The following is a 17,129-nucleotide window of genomic DNA, read 5'->3' as shown; positions in this document are numbered from 1 at the left end:
TTCCTTCGCCGTCGGCGTTGTCGTGGTTACCGTGAGACACCGTTATACCAAGAGGAAAGGCGCGTCGATCTTAGAGCATGAGATATGATGACCTTAAGCCATTGACAACACACAACGGTCACGGTAGCACCTGATTTCAGAATAGATGCAGTAGTTAAGATCTACGAACTATCCCCTGTTGACCAGGTCCGCAAAACTTAACTCGTAACGAGATCCCTTCAAAGCAAATTGTCATAACGATCGTCTATAAAGGCTTTGTACAACGAGAAAAAATTTTACGGTTTATGGAATAATAACAGATACGACCAAACTGTCTTGTCTCTTCTGCTTTATTTAACATAACTTCGTTCACAGTTTCATTTCGCATTCACCACTCATTCACCGAAACCCTTTGATGAACAGTTTTGGTTGCTTAACACCAACAGTCAATGATAATGATACAGCTTTTCTCCTTTTTATATATTGAAGCCCGCTCTCCGTGATATAATAATAAAAAAAAAACCGGTCTCAATACCGCGTCCCTCGTGAGATGCGAATAGACTTATCCCGGAATTGACCGCCCTGTAGGTGTACTCAATTTAATGACCACACTTCACTGTCCGCTATTTCGCGTAACTGAATGTCCATTTGTTAGTCTGATTATCCACTGTAGCTATTTAAAATTCGCCCCTATATTTTTCACAACGCACAATTAGCACTTCGTTACTTGTTTTCTTTTTTTTCTTCTAAGAGTAAACGGGGAAAAAAAAGACGCCGTATCATCGGCTTAGTCGATATAAAGCAAAACACCTTAATATGCCCAATTTTACCTCTTCTTATAGGATCGGCTATCTTACTCATTAATTTATTACATATTATTTCCAATAACGCTAAACAGGTATCGCCGTTATATTTTAATTGTATTCAAAAGCATGTTACTACTATAATGACCGACCAAATCGTAACAAATCGCGCGGCGTGCGTTTTTAACGATAACTTTATGCTATTCAAGTTCTGTTACAGCTGTCTTGACTCGTAATGTTACACCACGCTACTAAGACTTCTCACTATCTTACGTGCTTAAATGTTGAGCTGTATTCCTTTCTCTGCAAGGAGTAAAATCAAATTATGAGCACACTTAACTGTAACGGTATTGTATTACTTCGTGCTGTCACTTAACTACTTTCGCACGAGTGGTTGCTCGTAATCACTGCTATTCTTCAAAACGACAACCGTGCTTAGCTTCACTTCCTGAACTACTAGTAATGGTTAACAACTTATACTACTAGACAGTGAGGCACACCTCTCTGTAGTGACATCTGTATTGCCCATATTGATCAGGTGAAAACTGAGTTACATTTACACCTCCAAATATCATCTGCGTTCACCTGTCACACAGCGAACTTGGAGTTGAACAAAACCAGAACAAAAAGACTGCACTCACCCCACCATGTGTCAACAGAACTGCACTGCTGCAGTAGTCGTGTCACCTTCCTCATCCACATACGGACATAGCTGTAGTTGCTGCCTGTCTTGTCACTGAACACTAGGAGAGCCCCTGCCGGTACCGCTCTGATGAGTGGTGTCTTCTGCAGTAGTGAAGGAAGGCTGCCTACACTGGGATTCGGCCCACTCCTCCCCGGCAGGAGTCAGACGGCAGCTGGTGTTGTTGTACTAAGTTCCAGGGGGAAACTCATTGTAGGCAGTAGTAGGTATGAACGGCAGGCCGGTGGTGCCACAGCACTGAGCCCTGTGAGGAACTTAGTGCAAGCGGTGGCAGGTGCAGCCCAGTCTCGAACCCGAGGCGCCCGATGACGGTTTCCCGTTCTTACGCGATCCGGCACACTTCTTTGTCCGTGGTGGTGCTGTCGGACTCCGGCGACGAGAAGTGCTTCTGCCTCAAAACTTGGCCGTATTTATATCGCTCTGAGACACAGTTGTTTCACTGAAACGTGGCACCCAATTGTGTCACCCGTAACGGTGGACTTGCCCCGGTTTAGATACGTCGACCCGCCTGCTGCGGTCATTACCGTCACGCAGTGCAGTTTTCCACCGAGTGCGGTTAGCCTCAAGTCGCAACCGTCTTATGTGTACATTTTTCTGATCCGCTTGTTGCCGCACCGCGGCCTTCGGCACGTGGCTGCTAATGCGATACTTTGAGGCAGCATTCTCACTACTACTTGTTGCTTTTGCTGAAAGACTGGATAGTGATGCAACACTTACGAGGAAACTTTGCCCGGACAAACTTCTGACGAATTTACTTAGAAACTTCACATTTGTACTTTCTCGATTGTGTCAATCCGGTACGTGTAAATAGAGCGAGGTGTGCCAATGGAAGAGGATTGCATCTAGTTGCAAATGTGTGTATCGCCAATCGAACTTTAATGAGGTAGGACATTGACAGCAGTTTGGTATGACGGTGTAACAATTTTGAAATAACTAAGTTGCTAAAGCAAAACCTGCAAAGGATTGTCACACCCAGAATGCCTTCACAGAGGATTTAAAGAAAATGAATTCTTTAGGATTCGTAATTCTCGATATTACCATATCCCTCTTTTAAATTCAATTTTGGGTCCATCTGATTTGATTTGTCTCCCAATAAGTGAATGATAATGCCCACGGGCATCATTTCGAGACCTCGTGAAGTGGCTGTCGTCCTGACACTGAAGGCAGCATATACCACAGAATTTTCACTAAGCAGTCTGTGGGAGTTCTTCATTGTGTTTATCTCAAAGAAAAAAGCAGTTAGATAATGTGTTGGTAACTTGACAAAAGTGGGGAGGGGGAACTCAAGAATTAGCACAGCTTTTCAAAATTTTCTTGGTTGCTTTTCTCACAAACAGTTCAAAAATATTTAATGTGTTGAGCTACAGACTCGTGAGTAAATGAATAGAGATATTGTTGCTTATATCATCAAAATATTGTCTAATAATTTTCTTTAAAGTGATTGTAAATTGGTTGTTATTTTCTTCATAAATATTATCTGAGGAGATGGGAGAGGAATCTGCAATTTTCATTCAGTACCTTATAATTTTCTAAAGCACTAAACATACCTGTCATCAGAAGCCAGAATTTATTTTCATATATTCTGAAACATTTGTGTTCAGATGTTTAACCTATGATGTCACATCATATGAACTCTTTTATTTGTGAAGTTTCCTTCCGAGGTAGTATGTATTATTCCTGTTCTGGCTGAAAAGTCCACTATATCACACCCTTAATGAATTATTGAAACACTAATTTTTTCTCTCTTTCTTACAGAGTGCAATGCAAAACAAACTAATAGCAATAGAGCGGGATCCACTCCTTACACCAATGGAAAAGGCAAATAGGAAACAAAATATTTATTTGAATTATAGCATTAGCAATTCTATACCACTGCCATCAGTGTCCCCACTGGCTACTCCATTTTATCCAGCAGCTGATACTGTTGAATCTGTTGTAGGTAAGTGTATATTTTTCTATATTATTTTAATTGCTCTAAATTTTGTGGTATTGTGTGAGGTAATTGAATGAAAATGAAAAATTATTTCTATCGCCTGGGAATTAAAATCTTCAATTAAAATGGCATGAATTGCAATGACATGCTTTGTTGTGATTTTGACTGTGATAAACACTGTGTTGTTCATCATTGGCATGTTAGGGTAAAAGGTATCACAAATTCTACTAAGTAACAAAATTTGTTCATTTCACACATTTATTTACACATATAGGTGACTTCTGAATTTTCCTTTGTGTGAGATTGCTTGTGCCAAATAGGTCTGACCTACTGTTTGTGTCATTTTCACATGGTCTCTCGTATTGTGTATTTTCAAAAATTTGTGAGTGCTTCATATTTATATCGTACTGCCAAGTGTTAAATTACTTTGTTCTTTTCGAAAACTTTCAGTGACAGTATTTTTGAGAGTTTTTTAACACTTGCGAGTGTTTATGTTCAGTATGTGAAATAAAATTGTCTTAACTTCTGAGCGGTTTGCCTTAGGATGCTCAAACTGCACGGTTGGCCGCCGGGCACAATGGGAATTAGTGTGTGTAGTACGGTTCAGTTTAGCGACAAAGCTCACTTTCATTTGGACGGGCTCATCAATAAGCAAGTCTGTATTTTGCTATCGAGAAGTCTCTTCACCCTCATTGGGTGACTGTGTGGTGTGCAGTGTCCTGTCACGGAATAACTGTGTGATATTCCTCTACGAGACGGTGACTCCGAATGGTACTCGAAGGTTTTGGAAGATGATTTCATCCCCATTGTCGAAAGTGATCCTGATTTCGACAAGATGTAGTTCGTGCAAGACAAAGCTCAACCCTGTTGAAGTAAGAGTGTGTTTGATGTCCTGGAGGAGCACGTTGTGGGCTGCATTCTCACTCTGTGGTACCCACAGGCCACTGGCACGGGCCTTGATTTGCTGCTGTATTCTCCGTCTCTGAGCATGTGCAATTTCTTTTTGAGGTTTACAGCAATAACCCCACAACTATTGCTGAATTGAAAACAGCCATTCAGGAGGTCACTGACAGCATCAATGTTCAGACACTTCAGCGGGTCATGCAGAATTTTGCCATTCATCTGTGCCACATCATCGCCAATGGTGGCAGGCATGTGGAACATGTCATAACTTAAATCAGAATATCTGTAGTGACATTTACATGTTGAATAAAGTGTGTCCACACCATAGTTTGTAACTAATTTATCTTTTTCCATATACTTCAGTAATAGTCACCCTATATAACGGATTTGTGTGTGTGTGTGTGTGTGTGTGTGTGTGTGTGTGTGTGTGTGTGTGTGTGTGTGTGTGAGTGAGAGAGAGAGAGAGAGAGAGAGAGAGAGAGAGAGAGAGCGAGCTAGGAACAGGGTGGGGAGGGGGACAGGAGGAAATGGACAGAGTGAGGAGGGGTGTGACACTTGCAATATACATGACACATGCGTACAGAGCCATGGGTAAAAAGCAAGTAAACATATATTTTTGGCTGCTTTCTAAGGTTGTGTGTGATGTATGCAACATACTTCGTAGTAAATCGGTGTTCGTGAAATCCAGTTACTGTAGTATATATTAAACCTAACATATTGTGCTGCGTTTAGTTTCCTCTTTAAACAAGAACACACATTGTCAGTATCTCTCATAAATCATAATCATAAATAAAATAAACAAAATTTCTGAGTTGATTAGTGACTTTATCCTCAAAAATGTTTCAGTGTACCAATAAATTTATCTCAACTTTTTATGTTGCTGTAATAGATTTTTTCCAGTTAATTGCTTCAGTTGTTAGGTCAGCTGGTAATACTTGTAGCTTGTCAGACTGGGAAATTGAAAGAGAATCAGAAAACTTAAAGTTATTTGTGTGTTGGTTTATAAAATTTGCATCAACCACAATGCATCCACACTGTGAATGCTGCTCTTGGGTACAGGAGGAGTTAGTCGATGTTCGTAAACAGCTGCTAATCACCTCCAGTATAGTTAATTGATCCAAAGCTACAACCGATGGGTATGTTGCGAGGGTTAGCGAGAGTCCTTACGAGAGGTACTTCGTATCTCAAAGTACTATACTCCTGTGGGTATTGCCTCCTCTACGGGAAGTACAGGATCTGTCACTACTTTGTCACTCGAATGGGAATGTCATGTAACTGATAGGTTTAGGTTGGACGGACCAAATAGAATGCAAGTGTTACCCTTATCCCCTGACTGACAAGTTGGAGGTGCTGCCTTCCTCTGGAACTAAAAGTGAACCAATGAGACTGACTTCACTGGTTGGGAAATATATTGTATCCGTTGTCTAAAGGAGGCAAATGCAAACAGGTAGTAGTCTATTGTTCTCAGCAGCTCTGACTTATGGCAGATAATGGAATCTCTTAGAAAAATAGTTTTAAATGGTAGTATGGAAAACCAGGTGCACTCAGTGTGTGTGATCAAGGGCGTCATTCAACAAATTGAAGAGGTAGATCTGGCAGCCATTATTAGATCATGCTGCAACTTGCTGCAGGTTGTGGTGCACATTGCAACAAATGGTGTCGGTCATCTGGTTTCCTAGATAGTACCCGAATAATTTCAGTGAAAGGAAGAGAAGAGTAAGAAGACAGTGTTGCTTGTGAAGTTTCAACGAAGCTTATAATTTGTAGCATTGTCTCCAAAACTGATTGTGGCCATCTGCTTCTGAGTCAAGAGGAAGCCTTGAACCAGAGCTTCTGTGACAAGTTAGGCTGCAACTTCCTAGGCTTACACCAAGTGGTTGAGAATAGTGGGGACCCCCTAAATGGGCCAGGTGTACACTACACATGAGAGGCTGCTACTCGTGTAGCTGACTGTGTGTGGGGTGCACACAAGGTATTTTTAGGTTGAGCCAGATAATGATAGCTGTAGGATACTCAGAAGTGTCAGTGTACGTTCCAAAGAAATGCCTCCCACAGACAAGACTATTAAAATCCTGTTGATTAATTGTCAAAGCATTAGCAACAAAGGGCTAGAGTTTGAATTGATCCTAAAAAGGAGTGAAGCTCACATATTACTAGGTACAGAAAGCTGATTAGAAGCTAAAATTGAGAACAGTGAGATTTTTAGGATAACTTAAGTATATAGTGTGAGTCACTAACTATTGCCACCAATAATAACTCTGAAAGTATGATAGGAGCTGAAAAGTTTGTAGGACAAAAGTTGTGTGGGACAACGGTCGCCATAATATGATGTTGGCTTTTGTTGCTAGGTGGGGTCCCTTAAGAGATATGAAGGTCAACTTTGCTTCTTTTTTTTTAATGGGATGCTATACTTTGGTATTTATTTTCTGATAGGAATTATCGAGATGAATCCAATGATGTGTAACAGTAAGGTCAACAAAGGTCACAAAGGTGGCACGAACATCCATTTACAGAAGGTGTTCGAAGTGATGGCCATTGGTATTAATGCAGTGCTACAATCTTCTTATTGTGGATTGACTGGTGTTGCTAATCACTTCGGCACTTATCGAAAGACATGCACTGACAATTCTGTCTCCCATATCTTCAGGCGTAGTTGGAACCTCTTTATAAACAATGCCTTTTACGAATCCCTACAATAAAAAATTCAGAGGTGTCAAGACTGGCGAACAAGACGGCCACGACACACCTCCTCCACGTCCAATCCAACAATTTGGGAATTGTCTCTGCAGTTCATTTCTAGCCATCAGCGAAAAATGTGCTAGATGCCCAATGTGTTGATACCACATTCTGTTCCTTGTTCCTGAAGGTATTTTCTCCAATGACATACCTAATGTTTCTTACAGGAATGTGTCATACTTCCTAACATTAAGATTTCATTCGATGAAACAGGGGCCTGTAATTCTGTCCTCTAGAATACCACACCATACATTCATCGACCACGGATTTTGGTGTGCGACTTGCTGCAGCCAACAAGGATTTCCAGTTGCCTAATAATGCATGTTACGCAAATTAACATTTCTGTGCTTCGTGAATGTAGCCTCGTCAGTAAATAAAATCAAATTAACAAATGTGTCATCCCTCAGAGTCTGAAGTTGAGCCTACCAACAGAATTCAATGCAATGCATACAATCTGTACCAGTTAATTCTTAGTGGAGACTGATATGGTAAGGATGATATTTATGGGGATGCAGAAAATGAGTAACACTATTCTGGCTCATGCCAGATTCCCTTGCAATTTGACACGAACTAACACAAGGATCTCGGACTACAGTGGAGAGAGTACCAATTTCTGTTTACTCATTAGTAACTTTCCTTTGCCAGATATGTTTCCGATGCATTAAAGATCCAGTTGTTCTCAATTTATCACACACACATTTAAGTGTACAATGTGTAGGGTGAGTATATTGAGGATATCTTTCAGTGTATAAGTCTCTAGCTCTCACTGAATTTCGTGGGCATTCTTTGTAAATGAGAAGCATATTGAGTTATTCTTCGAAGGAATACATCATTTACATTCGCTTGATTCGACAATACTAGTCTTACCTTTCCTATTAGTGTTGTATTACGAAACCATCGAATGGTGTTCACATGTCAATGGTACGTTAGATGGATATGCCGTATTTGGCGAATATTTACTATTTGCACGATATACGAGAGAGAATTATCAGAGCATGTGCTTCAATAAGAGCAAAAGGGATAAGGAATACCACTCAATCCATGATAAGAAGATTGAAACAGTGCATTGATACCAATGGTCATTATTTTGAACATCTTCTGTAAATATACGTTCATGCCACCTTTGTGACCTTCATTTATTTTCAAAGACCTTACTGCTACACATCATTGGATTCATCTCAATAGCTGCTATCAGAAAATCGGTGCCAAACTACAGCATACCATTTAAAAAAACAAAGTTGACCTTCATATCTCTGATATGACCCCACCTAGCAACAAAAAAACCAATGTCATATTATGGCCCCCGTTGTCCCATGCAACATTTGTCCCACAAACTTTTCAGCTACTATCATACTTTTCGAGTTATTCTCGGTGGTAATAGTTAGTGACTCACCCTGTATATTGAAAGGATAGGCAAATGGCAAATGGAGCTTGTATATTTGTCACAAGAGACAAGAAATTCTAAACTTATAACTAGATTTTTCTTACGACCACCAGATTTTCCTCCAGATGTAACCTAAGACCTTAGAGAAAATTTCAGTTCACTAATAACTTTAGCAATCCTGTAATCACAGGAGGAGAACTTAATTATACAATAATCAGTTTGTATAATTACAATTTTGTTGGTGGGGGCCATGACAATACAAAAGTAAAAGTGGCTACTAAAAAAGTAGAAAGTTATTTGCAGCATTATCAGAAACAGTCTCAAAAGCACGGGACATCCTGTTCCAATATATGAAGAATTGTTGCATGAGCTAAAAACATCCATGATGTTTAAGTAAAGTAGAGAGGATCAAATATTGACAGACCTACTGTGTGTACCATATCTGTTCTTACAGAGAGGGCATACTATGAAAGATGTAGCCGTAGTGCGTGGAAGCCAGCAGAATGTTGACTACTTGCTGGTCATCTGGTATGCAGTCTGCGGACCCAGAAGATGTGCACAGGATAAGTGGGATTATGGAGTCTCTTAGGAGAAAAACAAATGATGTTTTTTGATTGTAATGTAAGAAAGATTTTATATTGATTGGCAGCACTCTTGTTTGAAGGGTTGGGGATTTTCTCTGCCCGGGGACTGAGTGTTTGTGTTGTCCTCATTATTTCATCATCATCATCATCATCATTTGTGACAGTGGCTCAAGTGGACTGTGTGTAAAAATTAGACTGTGAAAAAACTGGTACTTCTGATGACCACACAGTTGAGTGCCCCAAAAACCAATCATCATCAACTACTCTTGTTTGAGTTCTAGTAGAGAAAGAATGTGTTAGTGTCATGTTAATGGACTGAATTGTAAATGCAGTTATAATATCTGTAAGCATATGATTGAAAGTGAAAATACGTGTTCAGTTGTCATTTGATAATTTAGTGTAGTCATTAGCAATTTCCTGCCGCAGAGAAGACAGTTAAGAGAATTTTGCATGAGCATGACACAGCATATCTGGTGTACAAAATTCTACACAGTGACTGGAATTACATATGAGCCAGATTTAAAATAAAAAAAATAAAAAGTAATCCTGTAACAGAACGTTGTGACAAACTGTACAGAGTGCAAGTGAAATAGTATCGGGCAAAACTGTATTATTATTATTATTATTATTATTATTATTATTCCACCCTCCCACTGCCTCCCGTGCCCACGCAAATTCAAGTGACTCGCCAGATACAATTTGGTACAGCGTAGATGATAGCACTTGAGTCTGCACAGCCTAAGTCTCAGGTTCAATCTTTATTACTGTCCTGTGTCCAGATTTTGTATGACATTCTTGTTCAGTTTTAGGAAACCAAATGAAGAATATGTTTGACGACACCATCTCTGGTGCGCTACCTGAATTTGCATGCGCAACAGTGTGATTGGCTAACATCAATGCTGATTAACTTAGAAACAGCACAGTGTATCAATATTTTTTTTCTGAACAATTATTTATCAGCTCAACCTACCCTGCAACACCCTTACAAGCTTTTCAGATTGTTTCTCAGCACCCTGGATGTTCAACATATTAGATAAAGAGACTGTAGCTCAGCATAAAACGTGAAACATTAAACTCTGGACAGGACATATATAATAAATGTGGGTCAAGTTAAAAAGAGTAAGTGATCAGAAACTGGATACACATGTACCTAGAACAATAGTTCATGATGAGAGGTGCCCTCCATGGTACACGAATCTGTATACAAACTTCTAAACAAACAGAAACTACTCCATAATAGTGTCAGTGCCACCATAGTTAGTATCCAGATACTTATTGACAAGACAGGAACTAAAATTGAGCGTAACAAAGTAAAAGCAAAAAATCCGAAGTTAATTCTCTTACCACTGCCAAGGTGAGTAAAATATATGTTATTGTCAGTGGCATTGAGAAACATCTGACATTGTTAAAATAGGACAAATCTCCAGGGCCCTATAGAATCCTTATCAATTTCTACACCAGTGATTTTTAAACTTTTTTCCAATGAGGCCACTCTTCACGAGCAAAAGCATCAGCCACTCCCTCCATTTTATGAACAAAAATCCTCATTTTTTTAAATATTTTCTTTGCCTTGTTATTTGATTTACCAAATTCAGTTTAGAAGGATTTTGTGCAACAGAAACCAAAACTATACAAATTGTTGAATTGACAATATGGAACAAATTATCTGTCTTATTCACATTTTCATTTATTCAAAACTGCGTAATGAACAGTATTTACAGTATGGCAAATGAGAATTACAAGAACGTTGTTGTTGTTGTGGTCTTCAGTATTGAGACTGATTTGATGCAGCTCTCCATGCTACTCTATCCTGTGCAAGCTTCTTCATCTCCCAGTACCTACAGCAGCCTACATCCTTCTGAATCTGCTTAGTGTATTAATCTCTTGGTCTCTCTCTACGATTTTTACCCTCCACGCTGCCCTCCAATACTAAATTGGTGATCCTTGATGTCTCAGAACATGCCCTACCAACCGATCCCTTCTTCTGGTCAAGTTGTGCCACAAACTTCTCTTCTCCCCAATCCTATTCAATACTTCCTCATTAGTTATGTGATCTACCCATCTAATCTTCAGCATTCTTCTGTAGCACCACATTTCGAAAGCTTCTATTCTCTTCTTGTCCAAACTATTTATCGTCGATGTTTCACTTCCATACATGGCTACACTCCATACGAATACTTTCAGAAATGACTTCCTGACACTTAAATCAATACTGGATGTTAACAAATTTCTCTTCTTCAGAAACGCTTTCCTTGCCATTGCCAGTCTACATTTTATATCCTCTCTACTTCGACCATCATCAGTTACTTTGCTCCCCAAATAGCAAAACTCCTTTACTACTTTGTCTCATTTCCTAAACTAATTCCCTCAGCATCACCCGACTTAATTCGACTACATTCCATTGTCCTCGTTTTGCTTTTGTTGATGTTCATCTTATACCATCCTTTCAAGACACTGTCCATTCCATTCAACTGCTCTTCCAAGTCCTTTGCTGTCTCTAACAGAATAACAATGTCATTGGCGAACCTCAAAGTTTTTATTTCTTCTCCATGGATTTTAATACCTACTCCGAACTTTTCTTTTGTTTCCTTCACTGCTTGCTCAATATACAGATTGAATAACATCGGGGATAGGCTACAACCCTGTCTTACTCCCTTCCCAACCACTGCTTCCCTTTCATGTCCCTCAACTCTTATAACTGCCATCTGGTTTCTGTACAAATTATAAATAGCCTTTCGCTCCCTGTATTTTACCCCTGCCACCTTCAGAATTGGAAAGAGAGTATTCGAGTCAACATTGTAAAAAGCTTTCGCTAAATCTACAAATGCTAGAAATGTAGGTTTGCCTTTCCTTAATCTTTCTTCTAAGATACGTTGTAGGGTCAGTATTGCCTCACGTGTTCCAATATTTCTGCGGAATCCAAACTGATCTTCCCCGAGGTCGGCTTCTACCAGTTTTTCCATTCGTCTGTAAAGAATTTGTGTTAGTATTTTGCAGCTGTGACTTATTAAACTGATAGTTTGGTAGTTTTCACATCTGTCAACACCTGCTTTCTTTGGGATTGGAATTATTATGTTCTTCTTGAAGTCTGAGGGTATTTCGCCTGTCTCGTACATCTTGCTCACCAGATGGTAGAGTTTTGTTAGGACTGGCTCTCCCAAGACTGTCAGTAGTTCTAATGGAATGTTGTCTACTCCCGGGGCCTTGTTTCGACTTAGGTCTTTTAGTGCTCTGTCAAACTCTTCAAGCAGTATCGTATCTCCCATTTCATCTTCATCTACATTCTCATCCATTTCCAACAAGAACATTAAAAATTTAAATTATGAAGTTCTGTGTGATGGATGAGCTTGCTTTTGAGAAGAAAGTTTCTCCAGACACGCTGTAAAAGCAGAAATAGCGTGTTTTTAGCTTCAAATGGTAGTTCGGTTTCATAGCTGCCAAAGCTGGAAAGTTTTCATTGCATTTTGCCTCAGCATTGGGAATTTCTTGCCAATACGGATCCGTATCTCCCACAGAGACACTTCAATTACATTTACTCTTCAATGAAATAACACAAAGTGAGATCAATAAATTGTTTTTGCTCTTCTATATGTGGATGTGATGGTTCAGGAGCATTTTTGAATGGATTTTTAATCAAATTAAATTTATCAAAATTGTCACTGAAATTCTTTTCAAAGTGAACCTTTAGTGTTGCAAGATGTTGATGAAGGCAAGCTTCTGTCTCCATTGTGTCCTCGTAACGGTGACACTAGGGTAGGGAATATACCTAGCATGCCACGTCCCATTTGGTTTTCCCCCAGCTGTAAATAGTATACAAACACCTTCCATTTTTCATTCCGAGATAGTACAGTTGCCCAATTACTGTGAAGTGTTTAGTATTAAGAATATTTCATTCCTCAAAAATGTCAATGAGATAATCTATTTTCAATAGAAAATCTCTGTTTCTGAAACAGTTTTCTAAAGAGTGACTTTTCTCCTTTAACAAACAGAATACTTCATTGTTCGGTTGAAACATTCTTTTTAGCACTCTTAACTGTTCCTATAACGATACACAGCACTTCACAAGGGGTGTGCTGTTCCCTTCAGCAACCAGAGCCTCCCAATGTTTTGTGCAGTGAGTCCATACTGCATCACAAGCTACAGCTCGTTTGGTTGCGATCCTCCGTGAACTCCAGACATTGAGTGAGCTCCATCTGTGCATACTCCAGTGCACTTATTACATAATATCCCATTTTGATTTTAAAAAATTGTCAAAAAGGCTTTGAGCTGTTGCTGTTTTCGGTTTCGACTCACAGTAAAGTAATTCGTCTTCAATGTTAAACTCATCAACAAAATGAACATAAGCAATCTTTATGAAAACCAGTCACTTCATCCACTTCAAGTGCAAAACTGTTATTACACAGTTTATTGTTAACTGCTTGAGTAAATTGTCAGAAATGTCTAAAAGTCATCTTCTGTGCACTGTGTTGTTAGGGATAGAAATACGTTTCAGCTGTCGAGTAAATGAGTCACCGAACTTTGGCTACGCTATATCAATTGCTGCTAGTTTTTACAACCGATAGTGTTTCTTGAATTCAGCAATCCTATATGAAATCCTATTCGAGGCTAAAAGGGCCTTAGAAGTCGCATTTGTCATTTTAGCAAAGTTCTTGTGGGTAGGCAGTAAAACATTTAGTTTCCTGACAAAAATTTCTTTTGGTTTTCCCATTAATTCAGGATGTTTGATTTCATGTCTCTTTAACTTGTTAGGTTTCGTGCTGTCCGCAGCTAAAATTTTTAAGCAAATTACACACTGTGGATGTTCTTCGCCATTAATTCTAGTTTCTGTGAAGCCTAGCAATAAATACTCCTCACCATACCTTCTTGTTTTAACCTTTGTACACATGTCAAAAAAAGTTTTGTATCACCACAGTTCCAAGAGTTCTGGAACCTGTACAGAAAATCGGAATAGAGATCAACATAAACATCATTTCTGCCCTTTTTATTGCTCATGGAAACCACACATTGTATGTTGTACCATCGTACAGCAAGATCTTCATAGGTGGTGGTCCAGATTGCTGTACACACTGGTACCTCTAATACCCAGTAGCACGTCTTCTTGCGCTGATGCCTGCCTGTATTCGTCGTGGCATACTATCCACAAGTTCATCAAGGCACTGTTGGTCCAGATTGTCCTGCTCCTCAATGGCGATTCGGCGTAGGTCCCTCAGAGTGGTTGGTGGGTCACGTTGTCCATAAACAGCCCTTTTCAATCTATCCCAGGCATGTTCGATAGGGTTTGTGTCGGGAGAACGTGCTGGCCACTCTAGTCGAGCAATGTCGTTATCTTGAAGGAAGTAATTCACAAGATGTGCATGATGGGGGTGCGAATTATTGTCCATGAAGACGAATTCCTCGCCAATATGCTGCCGATATGGTTGCACTATCGGTCAGAGGATGGTGTTCACGTATCATACTGTGATTATGGCTCCTTCCATGACAACCAGCGGTGTACGTCGGCCCCACATAATGCCACCCCAAAACAGCAGGGAACCTCCACCATGCTGCATTCGCTGAGCAGTCCATTCAGCATGTTGTTGGGCCCATCTGTTCCGCACTGCATGGTGTCCTGGTTGCAAAGATGGACCTCGCCATGGACGACGGGAGTGAAGTTGCGCATCATGCAGCCTATTGCACACAGTTTGAGTTGTAACATGACGTGCTGTGGCTGCACGAAAAGCATTATTCAACATGGTGGTGTAACTATGAGGGTTCCTCCGAGCCATAATCCGTAGGCAGCTGTCATCCATTGTAGTAGTAGCCCTTGGGCAACCTGAGAAAGGCGTGTCATCGACAGTTCCTATCTGTCTTTATCTCCTCCATGTTTGAACAACATCGCTTTGGTTCACTCCAAGACGCATGCACACTTCCCTTGTTGAAGCCCTTCCTGACTCAAAGTAACAATGTGGATGCAATCAAACAACAGTATTGACCATCTAGGCATGGTTGAACTACAAACAACACGAGCCGTGTACCTCCTTCCTGGTGGAATGACGTTAACTGATCAGCTGTCGGACCCCCTGCATCGAATAGGCTCTGCTTATGCGTGGTTGCTTACATCTTTGGGCAGGTTTAGTGGCATCTCTGAACAGTCAAAGAGATTGTGTCTGTGATACAATATCCACTGTCAACACCTATCTTCAGGAGTTCCGGGAACCGAGCTGATGCAAAACTTTTTTTGATGTGTTTATTATCTCCCTCCCCTCTGGCAGCTGATGTCTCCGTGCCTGTTGCTAACCAGGAACCGCTTCATACTGCAAAGTCTGAAAGTTTGTAATGGGGCATCAAGATAGATGTGCCGAAGCTTGTACTTTGCGTGATAGTTAAGGATACGGTCACACTGCAACCAACAGTGGGGGATCCACCAACAGCCGACATTGCCCCGGAGTGCTCGATTGTTTCAAACAGTGCTAAAAATATGACCACAGTTTCATTTTTGTTGGCAACATCTGATGTAACAGTGTTGTTATGAAAAAACTGTCCAATTATTATTATTATTATTATTATTATTATTATTACTTTTTTAATTAAAAATATACTGCACCTCTCTTGCACGCCTTTAGGGCCTAGCCTCACACTCCGACCCGCCTCTCCCACCTCCCCTGGGGGTCATGCATCACACAGTTTGATAAATGATGTTCAGTACTGAGTTGGACCCTCTTTTGCCTGTAGTATACTGTAGAACCCTCAAACAAAAATTGTGTTGTGTGGTTGGAAGAGAGTATATGTCACACACACACACACACACACACACACACACACACACACAAAAGGAAGGATGACAGAAGTGATACACCAAGCTACTGTCCAATATCATTGGCCCCATTTGTTGTAGAATCATATACTATATTCTGTGGTCAAATGTATAACAACATATTCTAAGGTCAAACGTATTATAACATATCCCGAGGTCAAACATGGTAATGTATCTCAGAAAATGACCTCCTCCGTGCTAACTGGCATTGATTCCCGAAAATATCTGTCGTGTGAAAGCCAATTCATGCTTTTGTTTTATAACGTCCTGAAAGCCACGGATCGAGGCAATCAGGTAGATAGAGTACTTCTTGACTTTCGAAAAGCATTTGACTCGTACAACACTTCCACTTATTATAAAAAGTACAGTTGTTTAGGATAATTGAGAATTTCTATGTAGACAGGACACAAGAAGTTATTTTGGATAGAGAGTCATTAACCTAGTAAAAGTAACTTCATTTGTGGTGCAGGGGAGTGTGTGTGTGTGTGTGTGTGTGTGTGTGTGTGTGTGTGTGTGTGTGTGAAGTGCATTTTCATATCCATCAAAGGTTAAGGTCAATGACCTTTGGTATGAAAATTCTCAGTAAGCTGCAATGTGGCATATCAATGTAAAAGGTCTATTCATTAGCTTTCCAATGGTACCATTTTCATTGCTGTAACTGAATTATAACCAGATTTACAGTCATTTATGTTCTGACATATACATGTAAATTTAGCACAAATTTCAAACTTCCCAGTCCTATAACTTTCTTCACAATTGTAATACACATCTGAAAATTGGTATTTTTCCATCTCTTATCTGGGTCATTGAATGCATCAAATTTGAAAGAAATCAAAGGGGGTCTGGTTGAGAGGTGCGTTGAATTGACATGGAATGACCCTAATATCTTTGTTGTTCTTTTGACTTTATGAGCCAAGTTTTACGAGCTGATAAAAGCATAGTCTCTCTAAAATAATTGTTGAACTGTATGTAGGCCATAAATACAGTTGAATGCTGCCAATTATTTCTGTCCAAAGACTCTTGTCGTAGGAAGAAATAAGTCACATCTTACTGGAAAAAGACACTGTTACTTTCCTAAGCTGCTGAGGAGCTATTCCAGGAAAAAAAAAATCAAAACATGTTCCACATGGAGCTCCACAGCTATCTGCAAAAATGTTCAAACTAAAATACTCAATAGAGACCTAAAGCAACCCAACAGAAATTCTGCCAGCTGGGTTGCATTTCCTGCAATAGAAGTGTGGATTTTTATTATCGGTATCTGTTACATAGAGAGTGTGATAGTTTACTTGATGTGAATAATGTGCCTTATTT

The 17,129-nt window shown here is 39.9% G+C and overlaps 1 protein-coding gene across 1 annotated transcript in view; it reads left to right on the top strand.

Moving 5' to 3' along the window:
• LOC124777337 (putative E3 ubiquitin-protein ligase UNKL) overlaps positions 1-17,129 on the top strand; it is a 279,457-nt gene that overhangs the window by 182,848 nt on the left and 79,480 nt on the right. The window contains exon 9 of the mRNA XM_047252703.1: positions 3,241-3,424. Within this exon, the coding sequence (XP_047108659.1) occupies positions 3,241-3,424 (184 nt within the window). The remainder of the gene's footprint in view (positions 1-3,240; positions 3,425-17,129) is intronic.

The sequence above is a fragment of the Schistocerca piceifrons genome, chromosome 2 (genome assembly GCF_021461385.2).
Source record: "Schistocerca piceifrons isolate TAMUIC-IGC-003096 chromosome 2, iqSchPice1.1, whole genome shotgun sequence".
NCBI lineage: Eukaryota > Metazoa > Arthropoda > Insecta > Orthoptera > Acrididae > Schistocerca > Schistocerca piceifrons.
This window is presented reverse-complemented; position numbering and strand designations above follow the sequence as displayed.